Here is a 22,151-nt window from a genome sequence, read left to right on the forward strand (position 1 = left end):
TTCGGATGGATTTCAGGTTCATGCCAGCTGACCGTGGGGCTGGAGACACCTGGGCATTCAGCCCATGGCTGGCCAGAGGGCTTCTGCCGGTGGCACCTTGAAGTCCCCCTCCCTGGGGACTAACTACTGCTGCTGCAAAGCCATGTCCAGACTGGGGAGTCCCCTCCTCCCTGCTCCCACCTGCCAGGATGCAGGAAAGGGGGAGCAACGGCTGCCGCCCCGAGGGCACTTCCCAGGAGCCGAGGGGGTCCCTCCAGGGAGGGGCTGGATCCGGGACTGACCCGGCTCTTGGGTCCGGTGGCTCAGGGTGACTCCTAGCCCCACTGCTCCCGCTAGTCGGGGTTTGCCGAGGAGAAAGCAAACTGCAATGATCCACAACAGCCCCGTGCACGGAGCTGGCGAGCAGTATGGGGAGCCAGGTGCCCATTTTCCAGCTCACTCCCAGGTCCCGTCATTTAATTGTATGGACGTACCCGATACATCTGACGGTCTCTGAGAAACACGAGAGGAGCATCGCTGAGTGCTGAGAATTAAGCTGAGAACCAGCTCACGGAGAAGTGGCCATTCAGTTTGCCCAGCAGTTCCCCCTGGTTTAGGCTTTGTCAGGAGACCCTGGAAATTAGCGGGAAAACTCCTGTCGACTGCCACAGCCTTCGTATCTGCATTGCTGCTCATCTCTGCAAGCGTTGCTCGTCGTGGTATTTTTATTTTTCTCAAAGGTTCTTTTTCTTTGCAGTGTGATGTCTTGGATCAGAATTTGTTAAATTTCCTCCCAGAACAAGAACATTCAGAAATTTATAAGATGTTATCTTCTTGTATGCTTATGACGGATTCTGCCTCATCGGATTACCTAAAAAGTAAGTTTTATTTTATCTTTCCCAGTAAATGAAAAAGCACGGGCAGGATAAAAAATTTCTCTCATAAAGAGTTTTTTATGTGATGTGCAATATGAAACTTAGGTTCATAGCCTTTTAAAAAGATCTTGCCACCTGGAATGATCCTTTGGTACTATTTTTAAATGAAGCTCACTCCCTTTATTTTACTAGGCTAAGACCAGTTGCAGTTATGTTAATTATTAAATATCGTATCTTTTGAGACAGCTAAGGAAAATAGGTTAGCCGATGGAAACTGAGAGTTCGCCTGAGACAAATCACATCTTAATTGATATTTCAGCCTGTTCAAGTAAGATGCTGTTCAGAGATATGTTAATGTCGCACATCTTTGGTTTGCATTATGGTTGAAAAGTATCTGTAAAATCATTGTAATTCTTTTTCAAATTGAATTTTGTTTTTTGTAAAAATCTTTTACTTGCCTCACCCTTACTCACTCAGGAGGTAAGGCGTAGGAAACCAGAAAACACACGATAATATAAGACGTACAGCTGCTTAATCTACGTATATATACAAAACCTGCAGCTGATAGCTAATATGCCAAAGTTAATTTAACAGATATTTTGAGGCAATTAGGCATAGTTTTCCAACACAAGATGTAGAACAGCTGTGAGTCATGAAAAGCTTAAATAGAAAAAAAACCCTTATAAACGAAGGATGCAATTCTGTCCTTCGCTACACCGATGTTATGGCAGGGTAATTGCCGTGATGAAGGTGGTGTAAGAGACGGGCGAGTTAGTCTTGAGGCTGTCCCTGAGCTGCGGGCAGACCTGTGCACAGCGCTGAACAACCTGCATCCCTGCAAGGCGCTTCCTTGCAGAGGCTCTGATCCTGCAAGGTATAGCACATCGGTGTATAGGACTCTGAGTGGTAACAAGCTGCTCTCGTGCTGCCAGTTGCAAGATTGGGGTTGGAAGACACCGTTGGTTGTGTTTAGCTTAAATAGTATATTTATTTCTTCTTCTTCTTCTTTTAACAATCCAGCTGACAATGAACTAGAGTTTTATTGTCATCTTCTGAGAGGAAGTTTGAACCCAAAGGAATTCCCAACATATGAATACATAAAATTTGTAGGAAATTTTCGGTCTTACAGCAATGGTAAGCTTTAATTGTTGTATAAATGTTACTTTAGCTGTGTAAAATAAAATATAAGTGTTGCTCCATTGAACAAGACAGGCTCTTAACTGAAAGGACTATTTTTAACATTATGGGGTAAATTTTGCTTCACATGGATCTCGCAGCTGATTTGCAAAAGCTGGATGAATACCTATGAAGAGTGAGATTGTGGTAGTTGCTTTTGTTACTGCCCTTCACTTGTTAGCAGTGATCCTGGACTCTGGGTAAGTTTGCAAATAACGGCAGGTTCAGAGGAGGGCTTGTTTGTGCTCACTAATACTGCGTGCTAAGACTGTACCTATTAGCTGAATAATAAGCTTGCTACCTCATCTGCTGCCTTACATTGAACACAAATTCTGTGCCAGAACTGATAATCGGCCAAACCTGCCCTCTCACCGTTCTCCGGAAAATTTTGGGGAAAGGCAGCAGCGCCACGTACTTGAGTACCTGCACCCAGCGCCCTACGCTGCGGTGAGGGGTCCCCTGCTGCTGCCATCGGAGTGGCTGAGGACACTTCCACCCGCCTCCCTCTCCAGCTGCCATTTTACATTCCTCTCCAGCATTGCAGAACCCAATACTGTCTCAAAAAAAAAGGAAAGAAATACAGTCAGCATAGTCGCTCATGCACCGCAGTCAGTCTAGGGAAACCATCTTTCAAGGGATGAAGAGCAGATTTCCACATCGCCCGTTCCCTAACAAACAGATCGCTGCACGGCCATTAGTGTCAGAAATGAAATAATACTCTTTTATTACTTTCCCTTCTCCTGCCTGCCCAAGTTTGCTTTAGTTACTTGCCTGATTGAACTCCAGAGTGGCATTTCCAAAGTTGCTGGTATTGTTCCAAATAGGTCATCCTCAGCAAAAAATTCCCCACCGTGCTTTCCAAAAACTGCACACCACACTGTGAAAAAAATGTCCCTGTCCCCGTTTAACTTTCTGCTCTTGCTCCACATGACTAGAATAGAAACCTACGTGCAGGATGGAGATATGTATTTCTTGTTTGGTGCCATCTGATTTGAGGCTTTATTTGTATAAAAAAATGTAACTGCCTGTATGCTTTCTAGTTTGAATGAAGCGAAATGCGGCTGCCTGACAGACGCACGCACCAAGCTGTTCTGTTTTCTAGAGCAGAAACCGGATTTCAGGTGCTGACTCATAAGGATACATTTCTACCAGGGGAATTTCTGATCCATTTTCTTCAAGGATTTTCAGCCTTTTATTTTCGCGTGACCTTAATACTGCCCTCTTACCCATTAGGGTTTCATATCCCAGCATTTGTATCAGTGGCTATTTCTCAGAAAAAAGATAAAACTTGTATTACAAATATCTTCCCTAGCTTAATGCATATAAACTAAATGGGAACATATTGATTTCAGAAGACACCAGATTGTTTTCTAAAGACCCCAGCTTATAGCTTTCAAATAGGACATGTGCTTTCTACTTTAATATTTTTATTATTTTTTTCTTTCTTTCTCTAAATCTTCCACTTTATTTTGTCTCTTCCAATTTCTTCCTGTCTCTGCTGCAGTCTGACCCTCCAGTGGATAGGGAGGGGACGGCCCTTGCCCTCGCTCTGTGAGATGGTGCCTCCTGGCCCCCTTCCCCTCTCCCCATCGCAGGACGGCAGCTTGCCCATCTTGACTAGTTTCCCCAGTTCAGTGCAGAGCCTGGTGGAAATACTTGCTTCACCAGTGCAAGACACAAGCGTCCCCAGCACTGCTCCCCCCTTGGCTGGGGGTTGCCCCCATGGCCCCCTCTGCCCGCCCCCTCTCCCCCCTGCCAGCCTGGCTCCTAATCCAGCCACAAAACCACCTCCCAGCAAAGAAGCAAGTGCACGGGACTCGCGATGTAGCAGCAGCGAACTGTTTGCTTGGGAGCCGATAACCTTGGGGCAAGGACAGAGCGAGCAGCCAGAGGAGGGCACAGACCTCCGAAGCGGCTGTCGTTAGCTCCACCGGGCTTCTTGCGTCAGCCGGCTGCACCCTGGGCAAGGCACGGGGGACATCAGCTCAAGCAAGCACCGTATGAATGCAGCTTTCCAGCCCCGGGGCTGGGGGCAAGCAGCTGTGCTTTGGATGGGAACTTGCGGCATGGACACCTTTGAGGATCTGATGGGCGCAGCTGTTCCCACCTCTGCCTGGCCCCCCACACCCCAGGGCGCCCTGTTATCGGGCACCGTCCGCCCCCAGCCCACGCACCCCGGGGCTGTCACCTGCCGGCCCTGCCAGTAATTGCTCTCTTCTTCCTCCCATTAAATAAATACTTGTTCTCCAGCCAGCCCCCCTCCAGGTGTGAGGCCAAGTGGGCGAGAAAGACAGCCGTGGGCAGGGTGGTGGGGGAGAGACGTATCACTCGCAGGGCAGCACTCGTCCTACGTGCGTAGGATCAGTTGGCCCCAAATCCTGCTTTTCGGAGGTGTTTGTGGAGGAAGGAGGCTAAGCTAAAGATAAGAAAGGAGTTAGCTGAGCATACTGTGGGGGGAGAAAGGCAGAAATTGCAAATTAAGCCTAATTAGCAGGAGATGTTCCTTATGAATGTATTCAAGAATGCTTTTCCCTGTAGCTTTTCACAGCAGTGGAAGTGTGAGCATGTTTTTACACATGGGAGACTGATAAAGGATGTTCTTCTCTAAATACAAATCTCTGCCATTCCTTTTTAGCCGCCCGACGCCAAATCCTAGCTTTGTTTCCAATGGGTTGCTGAGCATACTCTGAGTCTGCCCTGCCTGCGCGTTCCTGCCGCAGGGACGCCAGAGCCCCTGTGGCCGGTGAAGCTCTTTTATTCCTGGGCCGGCTGTATCCCATCAGGATACTTAACTATTCCGTTCTCATTAATGTAGGGTCGTGGCAGTGACAGTCCTAAAGAATCTTGCACCTTTCTTTCTCACTTAACCTTCACTAATGTTTCGAAGAACTGGTAGGTCCTTTTTTGCCCTCTTGAACAGAAATGTCACTAGCTTTATTCTATTTCCACAGAACCTTCTACATAACCTCCCTTGAATTATCATCTTCTTAGGTTCATTTTATTATTGTTCATTGCTTATATAATGGTGGTGCTTGGGGAAGGGGGTCATGCGTGCTGGGATTCCAGTGACCTTGCCCCTCTCCCTCCTCCCTTGTACCTTCTCCGTAATCGCATTGTAACTTATGGCTGAGAACATCATAAAGGCATAGGTTTGAATGGATTAATTTGAAGGACTGAAGCTTAGAAAGCCAGTTAGGGGCTTAGCTGCTCTCCCTAACTTCAGTGGGTGTTCTGGGGCTTTAAAGGCTGTTGTACTATAACACTGAGATGACAAAAAGATTTTTTTTTCTGCTAAAGCAGAACAAATACCTGATATCTACCAAGATGACTTGTCACCAGGATTGCCATCAGGGAGCCAGATCACGCACACCCTACGTCGAACCCATGCTACTCCCCCAGAGGAGCAGTCACTGGCACCTTTCCCCCATCCCAGAAGGGGCAGGGAGATGCATGTGCAACCCCCACAAATCACCCAGGAAAGTTCACTTAGCTCACAGCATGTGTTCAGTCTTTCAGAAGATCACCGTCCCTAGAGCTCCTAGGGCTCACCTGTAGCTGGAGGCTAGAGGAGCTGCACAGCCCAGTGCCAGGGTTAGCAGGAGGGTCCACGCGTGGGCTGGTGTGCGGGAGGCCATACTCTGTAACCCCTGCTGCAAGGACATTTCTGCAGCTGTAGCTACACCAGGGATGTGACATGAGCCGCCTGCACAAGAGCGAACCGCCCTCGAATTAGCTGTACCCAAGCGAGAGCGGCTGACCAGCGAAACAGCAATGCGAGCTGTGCGGAGTGACTGCATGAGTCACTGGCTGTGCTAAATCAAATACAAGAGATTTGATTTTCCATTTGGGAGGATTATATAATCATCATTAATTAAGCTTCAATGAGAAAAGCAGGACTGTAACCTGACGTAAAGACTCAGTAGTCCCTTGAGAGGAGGGGAGGTGGCCCATGGGCCACTCAGAAGAGGAAGGTGGAGTTCCCTCTTCGCTTCTATGAGAAATGCCTACTTGTTCTCGGAGCAAAAGGGTTTTTTTTTTAATTTGCAAATAGGAACTCTTTCCAATATTTTCTATATTTCAGGTTCTGGTCCTGTAGTCCAGATTTTAACATGAGAGATGAATATATGCAAATATCTGAGGGAGCTGAGTGCCATCACTGTACCTGTTGACCAGTAGTACCTGATAAGGGGCAGAGTCATGTCAGCACCACCAATGCATAATGCAGTGGCTCCCATCCAGTTTTGCCTGAGGGCTGAGGTGGGAGGCAAGTGATAAAGATAACCCTCCAAAAAATCCAAGGAAATGCTTAGCTCCCAGTATACAATGTCAAATTAAGTGAGAATAAATTATTTTACAAAGCAGCTTAATAGCTCACTCTGATAAGAAAAGATAAAGCAGGCTGAATTTATCCCTCCTGTGAAAATTGTTTGTACGTTTGTAAACAGAAAAAGATCTCTCCTAATTATATAACCAAATATTGGCTTTGGTATCCTATTTCTGAGGTAACATACTTGCTTAAAAACTCCTGAAAGGGACAACACCAGAGTCCTGCCTTTCGAAGTGTTCACCAATATAAAAAAGGACCACTAGCATCTTTAAAGTAGCAGATCCATCCTTTCATCCAAAATGCCTGAAGTTTTCCTCTTAAAGGAGGACATAACCATTATGTGAAAAGAGTTCCTGATTGAGTAATATAATTAAATATTAGAGTGGAATTTAAAATTGTGCATTTTTGTTCCCAATTACATGGAAACTCAGGAAGTATCTGGTTACTGGATGCTAATAATAGCAGATACTCTACCGTTAGCTGATATATCTCTTAGAGATAAGAATAACCATCAAGAAAATTATTATGCTGGGGAGAAAAAAATCTTTTCACTCCCAGAACAATTAATTCAATCTGAATTCCTTTTTAAGAGAAATAAACAGTTTTATACAGGAGATACATTGATCTTGAGCCTCCATAAGCATATGCAGAAACATCTGATAACAAGAATAACTCAAACTGAAATGAATGTTTTGATCAGAACCGATAGCCGCATATTATTATTTACTGTTAACAATATTGTACAAGCTGCAGCTAGCACTCTGCAGCGCTTATGCCGGGCTCTCTATGGGCACTTAAGAAAAAAGGCACCATTTACTTGGGACTCATATCAACAGCGGATGGCGAGGGGAGAAACAAGAGGAGGAAAGAGGAGAGAGGAGATCAAAGTAGACAAGTGATGTACGGACACTGTCACTGTTACTCACTCGAAGCTACTGATTGCAGTCCGGCTTGCCACTAGCACTTTAGATTTCTTCATTATATATATTAATTGCTGAATATTCTGTTTATCTGTGGTCTGAATTTATTTATATGAAACTTTATATGAATCTTGATTTTATTCTGGTCTGTTTGGCTTGTGTTTTTTGAAATCACTGTTCAGTTTGTTTGACAGTCACTAAGACTGGTTCTTTAAACATTAACATCTACTGACAAAATTGGAAGGAGGGATTTCTTCTTTCAAATTGCATAAATGAGAGGTTTGCTGTAATAGGAAGAATATGTTATAAACATCCTAAGTTAAAATAAGATGACCGAGCAACTGACTGCTGTACTATTATTAACTGAATAATGTGGCATCTGCGTTTTTTTAAACATGTTTTCATTCATTTCATGTGGCATGATTTGTATCCCTAAGGATAAAAATCTTTTTGTCTGTGGTAGTTAAGGGCTTGGTTCCTTATACATATTACTTATTTTTAACATCTTTTCCTTAGAGTCTGGGTCTTTTTTTAAAAAAGAAACCAAACAACAGCAACAAACAACCCTGGATATAGGCAAATCAGTTTCTTTCTGTCTTCTTATATGATACTTGCAAGTAATTTAATACTTCTTCTACAAAAGAATTTTGTGGTAGCTCTAGGAGCAGCAGGTCTGATAGGTAACCGGAAAAACTATTAAAATTCATGCTAAGGAGCATCAGCTAACTGATATATACGAGACAACTGTTTCACCCTTCTGATTATGTCAAACGACCTTCTAATTCCCTGCTCAGGATATTTCGTCTAGATCATTTAATTATGAAACACACATGCCCTCATTTACCCGAGCCCACCTGTTTATAGCCAGCTTAACATTTTCATCAGGCGCCTTCTGATAAAAGCACTCCAAGACCTGTATTTGACTTATAAATGTTAATATCATCATAGACTCAGACTTCATCCTATATATTCCATTCCACTACTTTTCTGTGGTGCTCTCAGAAAGTTCGCTGCTGAACTTTGCTACTTCAAGATGTTGTGTGTTTCTTTTAAAGAGACTTGGAGAATTATAAAGTATGATTTTTCAGAAGGCATGCTTAAAAGATTATACCAGGATTTTTTTTTTTAAATTCACGTAATGATCTCTTTTTTTAACTACACTTTAAAATTTATCAACAAAAAAAGTTGAAATTTGCTGACCAGCTGCAAGAGCAGAGCAAAACAGGCCGTGCAGATAGACTGTGGAAAGAACAAATACCAAAAAAATAAGTCAGGCAGCAAAGTAATTAAGAAAGAAATGTGGGATTTTTTTCTTTCAGTTATTGTAGTTGTTATTTTCAGATCAAGATGTACATTTCAAGGTGGTGACTACCCGCCTGCATCATCGAGGCTTTTAGTGCTTTGGGCTTTGTGAAGGGCAGCTGAGTATGGAGATGGCACAGTAGCTGTTCAAAGACTAGGTGACTTTCAGCCAGGCCAGCTCTATCTCATCTCCTTGGACTTATTCATTCACTGCCACTGAGTTCAACATTCCCAAATGTTGTGATGAAATCCCAAATTTACTACATAGCTGTCCTATACATAATAATTATTACCCTTCTAGCATTTGCCTCTTGGAAATATAATCCTGTTTTGTAAATGCCATATTCAGGGATGTATTCTGCTGTCTTCTGGGAGTACATCTCAGGCTTATGGCTGTTTACATCAAACAGCTGACATAAAAAAGCCGTCCGCTCTCTTTGGTGCGGTCTCCACTCGGTCTCCACTTTCTTCTGCAACTGGTGTCATTTGCCATGGGCTTCATGGGTTAACTAACTAGGTTAACTTATCATACCTGTTCTTCGGAGGCTGAATATGCTTATCTTATTTTCATATCTTAGCCTGATGATACTTGAACTACTGAACTTGGCTATTACAGAGAGAAACAGGCCCATTGACTTCAACTGTGACAACATATTACATAATAAGCTTGGAAGTAACTTTTTACAATGCCCTTAATGTGGGTTTATAGCAATTAATTTTTAAACAGGACTGACTAACTACAGAAATCGACAGACTTGCACAAAATAATCATATCAGAGAAGAATCAATAACTCTTTACTCAGGCTTCTCCTGTTTCCTGTAGCTCCTAACTCTTTCTTCTTTTTTTCCGCTTCTTGTATTAATAATCCCATAGAAGCCCTTGTATATGCACATATGCCCAGGAGCAGAATGGGAATACATATTCCTAGGAAGTCCCCAGAGCAAGTGTGCCTTACTGGTGAAAGGAGAATTTTGCCCATATTTTTTATCTTAATAGCCAGCCAGCCATGCCCTCCAGACTCAACTGCAAGAGAGGGCTGTAATCTCTCCGGTGTTCACATCTGCATTGCCTTCTCAGATGAGGAATCTTTCCTTCCCTTTTTGGCGCAATATATATTGTGCACACAGTGGCCTAAACCAGTTAATCACAGGTGTGAATTCTCCTCAGAGTACTTATTTTTCTGTCTCATATCCTGTTATCCTTGTTATCAGCTATGTATCATTATTCTAAGGTTTTTAATAGGTTGAACTGGGTTCCAAAACCATATGTGATAAGCTGAGACTTCTTCCATCTCTACAATTTATGCTAGTGAACTAAAGCCCAGTGCAGAAGCACCCCAGAATAAAAATTGCTAGTTATCTCCTCCCCAAATAGATCCAAAACTCTTCATTTTCACAGGAATGGACATAGTTACCCTTGCTTTGTCCTGTGCAGAAGGACAAACTGTAGGAAACTTCATGAAGTTGGGTATAGGGGCCTAATGGTAAGAAAAGATAGTTTCATATTAGCATTAATCCCTATCAGCATTAGAGTAACCCATCTTGGGGAACTCTGGCTGCTAGATGGGACCTTCTCTGCCCCCATGGGAGACAGTCGGCTGGGCAGGGCAAGAGCCCATGGGGCCAGTTCCCACTGCAGCTTAGCATACGGTTTTCTTTCACTGCTGTGGGAGCAGGATTACCATCTCTAAACAGCTCGAATTTGGATGAAGAATTTGCATTATGTCATTCTAACATGGGACTGTGGGCTAGCTTAAGGCAACACGTTCTTTTGGCAACGCATCTCTGTGGCAGGAGGTGCTAGTGGGCCCTCAAAGCAACACAAGAGCCATGCAATCATGAAAGACACAAATAAAAAACCATGCACAAAATCTGTAGCCACATCGCATCCAGTTTTTCCTTCTGCCCGGTGTTTCAGGAGACAGCAGGCCATCTGCAGACTCACCAGAAATGCCCTGCTCTGGAAGCCAGTGCCATACATGGGGGTCCTCTCTGCTCTTCTTTAAAACTTGAGAAGAACTTGAGCGTGCTGGGGATGGTCCTCTTTAGATGCAGAAAGGGAAGGTGCACTTCAGCAGCCGAGAATCACACGCAGCCTCTTGCTAGCTCGATGAAGGCTCGCTGGCTGTGAGCCCCGCTGTTTTGCTGCTGATGACTTGACGAACTCTCTTCAGCTACCTCCCTTGCCAACGCTTTTTTTCACTGCCCCGTGGAAGTTAGCGCGCTAGGCATGCTGCAGCATATATTTTTTTCTTGCGAGTGGTGAAAAAGAGCAATTGGATGCATGGGGTTACTTTCCAGAAAGCTGGTTTATGCTCTGTAATAAGGTTTGGCCTTATTTTTATCAGGATTAACCTATAAGATTCATACTTGAAGTTAAGCTCTGATGTCTTTCTGCCCAACATGACTGACTTGGATTTAAATATATGCATATCAGCTTTAAAAGCTTTTAGAGCACTTCTCTGAATAAAATTAGTATTAGTACGCTTCAAGTGTGCAAAATATTCAGCAAATCTCATATGAGGCATGACTCTGGGTCCCGGTTTTTACCCTACCTAGTGCCTAACTCCACTTGCAATGGCTTTGATGAGGCTGTCCCAAGGGCTTACAGAACATCCCCGGGAAAGCAGGTCTGCTTCGTTGCGACTGTTCGTTTGGCAACGCCTCAGTTTTTAAAGGTAAGTGCATACCCTGGATCCCATTCATTTCAGAACTTCTCAAAATACTTTCAGACAGGGTGACGGGCAAATTTCTTAATTTTGCTAATTGAATGGATTACAGATATCATATTTCATGCATAAAAATCCAGTGAAGAGGATTATCAGTGCGAGCCAGGATCTGCAGAAGCGGTGTCACTTCTGCCCCCTTGCACGGGAAATGGAAACTCTCGTTGCATTAGGAATTGCGAAGTCACTTTGAAATTGGGTTCTTTGTTGCTGCTTTCTGTTCCTGCAATGGGACAGTGTACAGATGGCCACCAAGGCTTTCATTTGTGCCCCTCGGTGTCTTCAGGTGACTGCTGCTAGTTTTCCTCCTCCCAAATCCTAGTAGTAAGATAATTGCTTCTGGAAATAAGGATAGACCACCAACCTTGTGCCTGGTACTGTGGTTCCCTAATTAACAAATGTGAGCTACTGCAGCAGGCGTCCTGTCCTCAGAGGTTAAGAGATTAAAAAGTCTGATAGAGACCTAGCCCGTATGAAACCACTGCTCCCTTGGCCTGGCTTCATTACTGCTCAGGGACCTGCAGGGCACTCTCGACTGATTCGTGGCCCCGGCAGGCAAGTAGAGGCCCTTCTGGGTAAGCGAGAGAGGACACTTCCCCTAACTCTTAACCACAGTAACCATATTAGCAGTAGAGGCTGGAGTTAAAGTTCTCTGGGAACCGTGAAAGGAAATTCCCTTGTCTTTGGGTTACTAACATCTCAAAATAAACAGGGAAACGAAATGGGCTGCACATGGCAATGAGCTGCCCAGTGCAAGGGGGGAGAAGGTGTTAGCTGCCAGGAAACCCTGAGCACCGAGCTCTTCGGTTCACCTGGGTGACTCATTTAACCCCCGGTTTTGACTTCCTCCTCTAAAATGAAGGCAAAAATATTTACCTGACTGGCTAAGCAAAGCAGAATCAGCATTTTGGTTGCACACAGCAATGTTTGCATGTTGCACCTTGAATTTTAGGGTATGTTCTTGGCATCAGCATGGCTTTTGGTGTAAACTGGAGGAGGGGAGAGAGGAATTTAAGGTATGCGTGAAGCCTTTTGCCAGTGTACTGTCAGCAGCTTTAATCAACTTTGTGAGTATTGATATGTATCAAAGAAATGCTTGATGGCAGCACACCTCAGCTTTTCCTCTGGTCCCCAGAGGGTTTAAAACATTGTGGCTTGAAAGACTTCTCTCCCTGAGAGTGACAGCAGAGAGAGAAAGTGGCAGAGGAGACGATGAGAGGGTGTCGCTTGCACGGGGGGACGTGGCACCAGGGAGCAGGGGGACAGCAGCATTGGGGGCCAGCGGTCAGGTTGTCCTCACCAGTGACAATGGAGACCCTCCTGCAGGAAAGACATGGGAGACACGGTAACCCTGGATGCCACCGAACCCTGAGCGCTGATGCTGGCAAATCCAGGGGTCTCCAGGCTGACAGCTCGTGGAGCTGGAGTTGCCCCTGCAAACCTCCATTGGGAGAGGAGAGGTTGGCAGAGGGGAGCGGCGAGCGGGCTGGGAGCCTGACGGGCCCCGCGCGGGCTGCCTGCCTGAAAAGGCATTTACCCCTCCACAGCGTGTAGTGCCCCCAGCTATGGAGTGGGAAGGAGAGTGTCCCCCTTGCTCAAAGAGTGCTTGGAGGGCAGACGTCCAAAAGGGCCGGGCGAGGGTGGTGGGTATCTTTAGTTACACAAAGAGAGCGAGGAAAGACGTGGCAAACCCAGGTGGGACCAAGCACAGGCTGGATGCTGGGAAGGGGCGTTGCTCCTCAGGGCTGTGGGGAGCACAGCTCTCACACCCCGGCCACTGCTTCAAAGCCGTAAAAACTTTGGCACCCCAAGGAACAGTCATGGCTCTTAAGTCCGTGTGCATCACAAATTCTTCTCCCCAACTCCTGCAAAAATGTTGGCATTGATAAATACAATAGGTCGCTCTCTGGAATTGCCAGAAAACCTGTTAACCCTGTTTTCTCCTCTTACGCACGATGTATTTACAACTAACAAAAGCTAGATGAAGCAGAGGGGTGAAGCCGCAACTCTCAGTAAGTCGGTTTCTTCACCATACAGGAGATGTGCGTCGTGGAAGAACCTCTAGAGGAATTCACATCAAGACACAGTCTGGAGTGGAAATTTTTATTCCTGGATCACAGGTTCGTGACAAGAAAAGCACTCCTGGTTGTGTTCGGTGCTTGTCTACTGCTATTTTCATAAGTGCAATTCTCTCAGTTAGTGTTACATTTCACATCTAAACAGGAGGGCAACCACTGAAATTCCTACAAAAGATGATCGTTATTATTTTACCCTGCATTTATTTTTATCAGTCTTTTAAAACAAAGCTACTCTGTTTCTCAGGCCGAATTTGTGATTAGCTTATTCTTGTTTGCTTTAAAAATATCAATGGACCAAAGTTTGTCACACGGTAAAATCATCTAATTGTTACACAGCTGCGGAAATCATTCTTTCCAAAGCCAGCCATTGATTGTGCGTGTGCAATTCCCACCGAGTTGCAGAGGGAAAGTCTGCGCTGGCCTGAGGCAACCATGCTGGCAAAGGTACAAAGCAACTGCCTCAGCACGCCACGGACGAGCTCTGCAGACACCCAGAGGGAAGCGGCACAGATGATCTCCCCTCCTACCCCCCTTAGTCCCAGCAGATGATGGCCTCCTACCACCTCGCCATGTGTTTCTCCCCGTGCAGGGATTGCAGGAGCCGCAGCAGAGCCCCTGACCAAGGAACAGCCAGGGAACGGCTCCCTCACAGCAGGTTCTTGTGTGAAGGTCCCTGAGAAGCTGAGTTGCTTTCCACAACCACAATTTCCCTGGAAAGATGGGGTTGTCATGACCTTGTCCTGGGGGGAAGGTGCCGTGCCCAGCCAGGCACCCCAGGCGCAAGGCGGGGGAAAGTCAGGATCTGGTCCCCTGGGGAGGGTGACTGTACACCGATGAGCGAGAGCAGATCTGGGCTTTTTGCATATCCATGTCAACATGCAGAACTGCTGTTTCTTTCGTGGTTTATGAATTCACTCATATTGTGCCTAACCGCAGAGCACCGCCGATTATAGGATACTTGCCTTTTGAAGTGCTGGGTACTTCTGGCTACGACTATTACCATATAGATGACCTAGAGCTGCTAGCAAGGTGCCATGAACACTGTAAGTATCGCATAGCCCAGGTTCCTGTGGAGTCACTGGGACACCTCTTTTCAGTGAAATGTAGTTTCAATTAAAATTGGTTTAAACTTGGAAGGTGAGGTTTGACCCTTGCCTCACGCCTGTATGTCTTAGTGGATTTATAGCAGATTGGGGGCACCGCAGCTGATTGGCGTCTGGGCCAGACTTATCAAGCTCTGAAAAATACAATTTTACCTTCTGTATCCTCAGAAGCAGTCAGTGAGACTCACTGAATGGATAAAATACACCAGATCAGACACCTGCTCTACTAGTAAAGAATACACAGGAATAGTTCAAGCAATCTCAGAGATCCTATTTTCTCAAATTCTGGCGGATTATCTACCCTAATGTTGTTCACCGTGTATTTGGGATTACCTGTGATTATGTAAATATATTCTATTAAGATTTAATTGAAAAACTCTTTCACTAAGTAAAGAAAATGAGGCAATGCTTTTCAAATTTTTGCTTACAGAACTGGCTGGAACATCTCAGCTTACCACCTCTGGGTGTTCTGAAAATATCCCGTCAACATTAGTTTTTGTATATTGACATTAAAATACAGAAAGGCTAAATATGTGCATATTTGGGGACCCCTTGAAATCACTGGGGGAAAAAAGTAGAGACTCATTTTGTTAGCGAATCTTTAAAACCTTGAATACACCCCAGTTTACTGCACTTTGAATTCTTGTCAGTCTGGGAATTTTCTTTCAGTTTCAAATGATTTTTGTCTTTGCACAATGTTATCTCCTGTACTCACTTCTTTCTGCAGAGAATATTAATCTTTTAAAGCATTTTGTCCTGTACTTTTCTGCTATAGAACTTAAGATGATGACTCTTAGAAATTAATCCCAGATGCCTAATTAAGCAGTATGTGATCAGCACATAAACCAGGGTAAGATCTGTGTTTAAGTTGTAGCAGACTTAGCATTAATACATTAGCGTCCAAAGTTAAGGTTAATTGTACTGTGTAGGAATGTACCGTTCAAAATGTCAGAAGAAGATACCTACCGATCTTTATGATATTTGCTCTATCACGCACCTGACAGGACCACTAAGCTCGAAAGGTGCTTAGACTCCCGTCTCCCTTGGGAATTGATGGGGCCACAGATATTTTTGTCGCTCTTCACATTTCGTGTCATTTTCACATCGGAATTTGCGCTACAAGCTGTGTGTGTTTTCTGCTGACAGTGATGCAGTTTGGCAAGGGGAAGTCGTGCTGCTATCGGTTTCTGACCAAAGGACAGCAGTGGATCTGGCTCCAGACCCATTACTATATCACCTACCACCAGTGGAACTCCAAGCCAGAGTTCATTGTGTGCACACACATGGTGGTAAGGTATGGGAACTCCTATCAACCGGCGGGGACATAAAGGACAGTAAGATAAGGGCATCCTCATGACTGCCAACATTTTCTCTTAGAAACATGATGTCTTTTATGTAACAAAAATGAAGCCTGAACTTCCTGAAGGAAATACATTCATTATTAAAAAATGATCAGACTAAACCTTACTTTATGCTAAGCTTGATTTGTCAATCATGAGTTTAGGGGCAGATGAACTGTTGCATTTTTCCATTTTGTGCAAAAATAGGAAATAGACAGATCCCTTAACTATTCACTTCCTCTAATCCTTACGTTGCTTTTAAAGAGACGTGTGGAAGCTTTCCAATGAAGTTATAAAGTGGTTGTAGGATGTGAACTTGACCTTTATATACACTTTTTTAATATACTTTTTGACTTCAAGAAGACAGGTACAGAGCAAAAACTGAAAATGAAAACAGTCTCTCAAATGTTATTCAGTAACATTTGACTTAAGTGATTTTTCAGCTGTTCATTTAACCTGTAAAGTGTTACAGTAATTTCTTCCTCCACTTGCTTAAAGCACATTTTACGAAATATACCAGTACGATGTTGATATATAGAACTATATTTTCCATTCAGTTATGCAGATGTTCGGGTGGAGAGGAGACAGGAGATGGGCTTGGAAGAAGTGTCCTCAGAGGTTGTGTCCTCAGCACTAAAGGTACAAGGAGAAAAGCTTTTTTCATGAATATATGTAGTAATCACAACTTGTTGCCATGTTAACATCAGTGAAGACTCCAGCATTGTCTTTCTGGGTGGATTTCCCCAACTTCAGAATTCATTGCTCACTTGAATAATTTTAAAGTAAATTGGATAAGCTCATGAAAGGATAAACCTGGAGATCAGTAACAGCCATAAATTAAATGGAATATGGACAGGGGCAACGTGAGATATCTCCACCTTTCCTTGGTGAGGTACTACAGTTTAAAGATTCATTTGGACGTGTTCTGGCAATCAGCCTTGTTGGCTACATCTTAGTGATATGCTAAGGGAAGAAAGAAAAGCTCCTTCTCGGTGCACGTCTGAGTGTCTCGGAGAGGTTGCAGTTGCTGTCACATCCAACTGAACACAAAAGAAAGACTCAGAAAAACATCTGAAGGCACAAAATGACTATGGCAGTAGCTTGCTATTTATTTCCAACTCAGCTCTTTGTAAAATGCATGTTAGATGCTATTTGGAAAGGACATTGACACCTGTGCCCAGGTCTTCTGCTGGCCTACATGGGATTAATTCTGCTCAAGTCATTTTAGGCCAGCCAAAAAGCTGGGTGTACAAGCATTACTAGATGCATTTCAGAATGTTTTCACCCTGGCAGATGCAATAGCTATTCCCTTTTTTTTTTGTTTGTTTTAGGACAGCGGCACCAGCTTGGATCCTGAACAGCACTTTAATGCACTTGATATTGGTGCCTCAATCCTCAGCGCTAGTCGGACACCCTCAGTATCATCCAGGAGCTCACCAAAATCTTCCCACACACCCAAGTCAGACCCAGCATGTGAGTGGCGTTCCTGGGTTACTGCAATATTTTTAATTTAGCCAAGTTACAGAATGTGTGCCTATATACCACAGCTGCTAATTTAACAGTTATTTATGAGGTATCGATGATACGTGTTTGTCACTGACAATGAGGTGCATAATCTGAAATGGTAACGTACAAGAGGGAAGGTTCTAGTGCGACCATCCATACACTGGAAAATGGGTAGCAGGACTAGCCATGAGGCCTGCTGTTTCGATCTGTTATGAAAATGAGGACTTCTCTCTTCAGATTTGAGGGCATCAGTATAAGCAATGCAAGGCCCCTTTAGACTTACATGAGTAGTAACATGGGTTATTCTCTTCCGGCCAAGATTCAGAATGCTCCAGCCAAGACTTGGGCACACCTTATACACTCCTGCTCCCTGGTCTGGAAGATAAGCCAATGAGCTAACCTAGATTTATAGTTATTCGGCCCATATGAAGGGAGTTCCAGCTGTTTTAGAACAGCTCTTGGATCCTTTTGCTCCGTTCATTGGAGCACAGAATAATAATCTGTCTCATTTACTTTTATCTTTGCCCAGGCCCTCCTTATCAGTTTAATTTTACTGCCATTGAAGTCAACAAGAACAGCCTTGACTCCCGCTGGAATTTAGCCAGGCCATAATCATTTCTAGCCAGGTCTCGTTATAATTCCCACTTCCAACGGGGATGATTTCCAGCGTGTGAGAACTCACCGGTACTTTTCTTGCAGCTACACCAACAAAGCTGATTGCAGAGTCTAACGCTCCCTTGCCAAGAACACCAAGCACGCAGCAGGATTTATCCGTGCATCGACTCAGTCAACCTACTGCTCTTCAGGTAACTTCACAAAGAGTCATCAAAATAGGCAGACAGTATAAAGCATGTGCCACATACGCAGCTTAGCAATTAAAAACGACGTGGCATTAGAAGAAATCTAAAATTTAAAGGAGCCAAACTTACAAATAAAGTTTTGTTTTGTTTTGTTTTTAACCCAGGTTTCTTTGCCTTCTCAGCCTTCATGTGAGCTTCTCCCACAGCAGTTGCTGCCTCAGGCAACTCTGCAAAATCAGCCTGCACCTCTGGCACAGGTTAGTTGGGAAGTTGAAAGTGGAATAGGTCACTTGCCTATCTCCTGATATTTTCTCCTTTGGGGGCTTTTAGGTTACCTCTTTAGTAGCTACAATCTCCAAATCCACCAGCTCTCAAACGCTTAAAATGTCGTGGGAAAGTACACTTGTGTGTTTAAACATATATCTGCATACAGGCATTCAGCGCAGAAGCCCAGACGCATGTAGGTTCAGGTGCACACACACATCTATTTCACAGGAGGACAAAAAACAGATGGAAGAAGTGTTTTCAACTTTGCTGCTACAGAATCAGGTCCCATCAAAATCAAGGTCACAATGAGAATTAAAACCAAAAACTTACAAAGACACCCAGTCCTCCTAAAAACACCTGTTTGGCTGTGCTGATGCAGAACTAACCAGCAGTAAAGGATATGCAAGTTCAACAAAACCCATTTTGTGAGTGTGCCAGTAATGGTGAGGATGCCGCTGGAGACAAATTCCTCCAGTGAAATCTATTAACCCATATCTCAAAAGTGGGTGATGGCCCAAAAAGCCACCTCAGTGTTTCATTTGCAGTGGATTTTGAAGGAGTACATTTGAGTACCATGTTCCCATCGCATTGTTTCTCTCCTGTGGTCATGCTGTGATGATACACCCCATCAACCTCTGATTTTAGAAATGACAGAGTAGTCCTGGACCTAGGCTGCTTCTACTATTGGTACCCTGTACTCCCTCACAAGATCCCAGAGTTTCTTCCTGTAGCATATAAAACATATAAAGTCCTGAGGAACCCTGCTTTAAAATAACAAATTCTCATTTATCTTCTAACTTTAATATTCTTTTCATGACTCCATGCATGCAGCGAAGAAACAGCATATCAATTATCTGCTCTGAGCATTCATTTTCTTTTACAGATATTTCTCTCCATTATTCATTAATGCACTTCCAAACATCAATCAGTTTATTTATTATAAACCTGTGCATGTTTTGTTTGACTCTTTTCTACCTCCCTTTCTTCTCCATCAAAGCTCTTTGTGGAGAGATGCTTTCCAGTCACTTACTGAAAGCCTCGTTGCCTTGCCCCTTCCCAGTAAAACGCCCTTACTGGCACACCAGCTCCATCTCCTCTCCGCCAAATCAGAGTGCCGTCCAGTCGCACGGCCACTGGTTCAGCCTCTTTGAACTGGCTAAATCTCGATGAAGGGAAGAGGGCTGACTCGAGTCTGTCTACACGGGCAGCCCTCTGGCAGCCCTCTCCTCGACTGGCAGCAAAGTCACAGCAATGCTCCTGGCGAAGCTCAAGATGGAGCCTCCCTGGATGTGGAGCAGGGAAGCAGCACCAGGATGCTGCAGCTCAGGTTGCCGAGGCTCACACCCCATAGCGATACTCCTGGGAAAAGTAGCAAATCTTCACAGACTTGGGTGATTTTCATAAACCGTTATGAAAATTATGAAACTATTCCCACCTTAAAATAATAAACATGTCAGCCTACAGCAAGATAATCCACTATTTAAAAGACAAGGGGCCCGCGGTGCGAAGCGAGTGAGGGACAAAACCCAGGTACGCGTGCTTCCCACCACGAACATTTCTTCAGTTTCCTAGTTGACCATTTCACAGCGGTTTGGCGGCAGAACACAAGCTCATCGCTTTTAGAAATAGCATGGCCGAACTGCCAGCCGACAAGGAGGAGCTGCACAGGTTGCTCCCTGCTGCCTTTCTGCCGCTCACCCTCAGCTGAAGGTGACCGATGGCAGAAGCTGAAAGGCTGATTGCCGAGCCTGGCCACGCAGGGCCCCGGCACTCTGACGGGCGTCCTTGCGGCTAACATTCGGCTACGGGGCGGCAGCCAGGGGAGAAGGACATTTTAAGCAGCCACGACTGCTTCTGCAGCGAGCAGCTAGCTCCCGCCTCAGGCGCCATCTGCTTGAACTTTGATTAGTTTCATTTTGAGCAAGGGCTGCGATGTTTTTGTCTCCGCCAAAATGCGGTTTTAGCTTCTGTCTTGCTTCTCTGAATGAACAGACAGCACAGTGCTAGATGTCGCCTGAATGTAAATGGTTTACTTTAAATCAAGTGCTCCCTATTAGAATCTTTGTTTGTTTGCCTTCCTTATTGTAATAAATTAAAATCCCCTACAACACAGCGGATGTTGATGACTGAATAATAATTAGCCCTAATAATCCGTTTGGGATTGCGCAGGTGTTATTCAGAAGACAGAAAGAACGAACAAGTTGTTCGGTGAGCTGCAAAACTAATGAAACCTGGTTTCCCAGGGGCTGCGAGGCTGGCGCATGGACCCAGCCTTCCCTGCAGGAGGGCAACGAGCAGGTCCCTCTCTCCTTTGCTCAGCTATAGCTTTCATGAAATTACAGCAACCTGGTATTTTTGAGACCCTCACAACTCTGTTGCATGTCTCTAGCATTGACCAGAAGGATTGAAAGTTGAAAGATAAGCAGAAAAGAAAGGTTCAAAGGAAACTGAGCTAAAAAATAAATAGGTTCTCTTTTCTTTACCCAGCTACCTATTGTCATAAAACCTGTAGGAACAGAATGTCTTTGAGGTGTCCATCTTTTTGTTCATCACATCTGGAATGGGGGACCATGCGGACAGACACAGGGGCCATAGGTCCCCTCCCCTGGCTGCAGCCCCCCAGCACCTAGAGAGAGGGACTAACCCTGGCACTCTGCGGTGGCACCCGGTGGAGAGAAATGCCCCTCCTCAGGCATGGTCCAGCTGGCCTCTTTCAGACGTCCATGCTGGCGGAGAGGAGTCCCAGCCCAGAAGTGCCGGTCCCTCTCCCTGTACAGCCTGTCTGGACCGTCAGCCCCAGTGCATCGAGCCCGGTGGATTGTGCCCATCCCTACTCGAGCGTCTGCAGACACAATCCCAAAAGCATCATTTTTTTTTTTAAAAAGCCAGACTAAAATTACTGCTGTGGTTTTTTTGTCTGCGTTAACAAACCTTGATTAGACTGGTGATCCTCTGCAATTATAGAGATCTCACAGGTTTAGTCTTCCATGTTTGACTGCATGTGGAAAGCTGGCACTTTTCTGTGTATAACACGCACTTTTCTGAGGAGCCTACGGAAGTTTGTAAATACCTAAGTGAGACAGACAGCAACTTCACCTGATGCAAACGGCAGAGTTAAAGCTGTGCAGTGTTTTCTGTGAAACATCTTGAGTTAAGCTCTTTTAATTTATTATACAATTACAGATTTCTCCCCTAATTAGTAGAGCGGCTAATGATCTTGAGATAAATACTCTCTGGTGCAGGTCAATTGCTGCTAGTGTCTCATTGTACAAAAACAATAGAAGCTCTGTAATCACAGGGGTCATGGCCAGAGTTATCAACAAATTTGGGGGGTTGAGTGGGGAAGGGAAAAAAGCAAAAGAGAAAGTTCCTTGTCTTCTTCCGTAATGGCTCTCACTCTAGTAGACCAGCTACTTGTTGTTGTTAAGTGTATTAATACAAAAAGCACATGAAAAAGAGAACAAAAAGACAATACTGGATGAATATGCTAAATATAAGAAGGTGTTGGAAAAAAATTAAGGAATAATAATTTAAAATCAACAGCAATATATTTTTGCGTGCAACTTTGCAAAGCAAATTCAAATTCAAAACTAAGGTCTGGAAATGGATTTTGTTTCTTATTGAAGTATAAAATGATTATAAAATTATCTGTTATAAACTTCCTTACATTTATTAGTTGAAGAAAATCGGGTTCCTTTCCCAAAGTGTCTTCAAGGAGTTTGCACATTAATGAAAAGTCTGCCATCAGCAAG

General features: G+C 44.4%; 1 protein-coding gene across 1 annotated transcript in view; it reads left to right on the forward strand.

The window, feature by feature from the left end:
• The window catches only part of NPAS2 (neuronal PAS domain protein 2), a 54,088-nt gene that overhangs the window by 17,099 nt on the left and 14,838 nt on the right, over positions 1–22,151 (forward strand). The window contains exons 5-14 of the mRNA XM_075135851.1: positions 737–857; positions 1,875–1,988; positions 11,139–11,257; positions 13,343–13,425; positions 14,320–14,426; positions 15,633–15,780; positions 16,384–16,465; positions 17,158–17,299; positions 18,032–18,138; positions 18,297–18,389. Of these exons, the coding sequence (XP_074991952.1) occupies positions 737–857; positions 1,875–1,988; positions 11,139–11,257; positions 13,343–13,425; positions 14,320–14,426; positions 15,633–15,780; positions 16,384–16,465; positions 17,158–17,299; positions 18,032–18,138; positions 18,297–18,389 (1,116 nt within the window). The remainder of the gene's footprint in view (positions 1–736; positions 858–1,874; positions 1,989–11,138; positions 11,258–13,342; positions 13,426–14,319; positions 14,427–15,632; positions 15,781–16,383; positions 16,466–17,157; positions 17,300–18,031; positions 18,139–18,296; positions 18,390–22,151) is intronic.

The sequence above is a fragment of the Calonectris borealis genome, chromosome 1, assembly GCF_964195595.1.
Source record: "Calonectris borealis chromosome 1, bCalBor7.hap1.2, whole genome shotgun sequence".
NCBI lineage: Eukaryota > Metazoa > Chordata > Aves > Procellariiformes > Procellariidae > Calonectris > Calonectris borealis.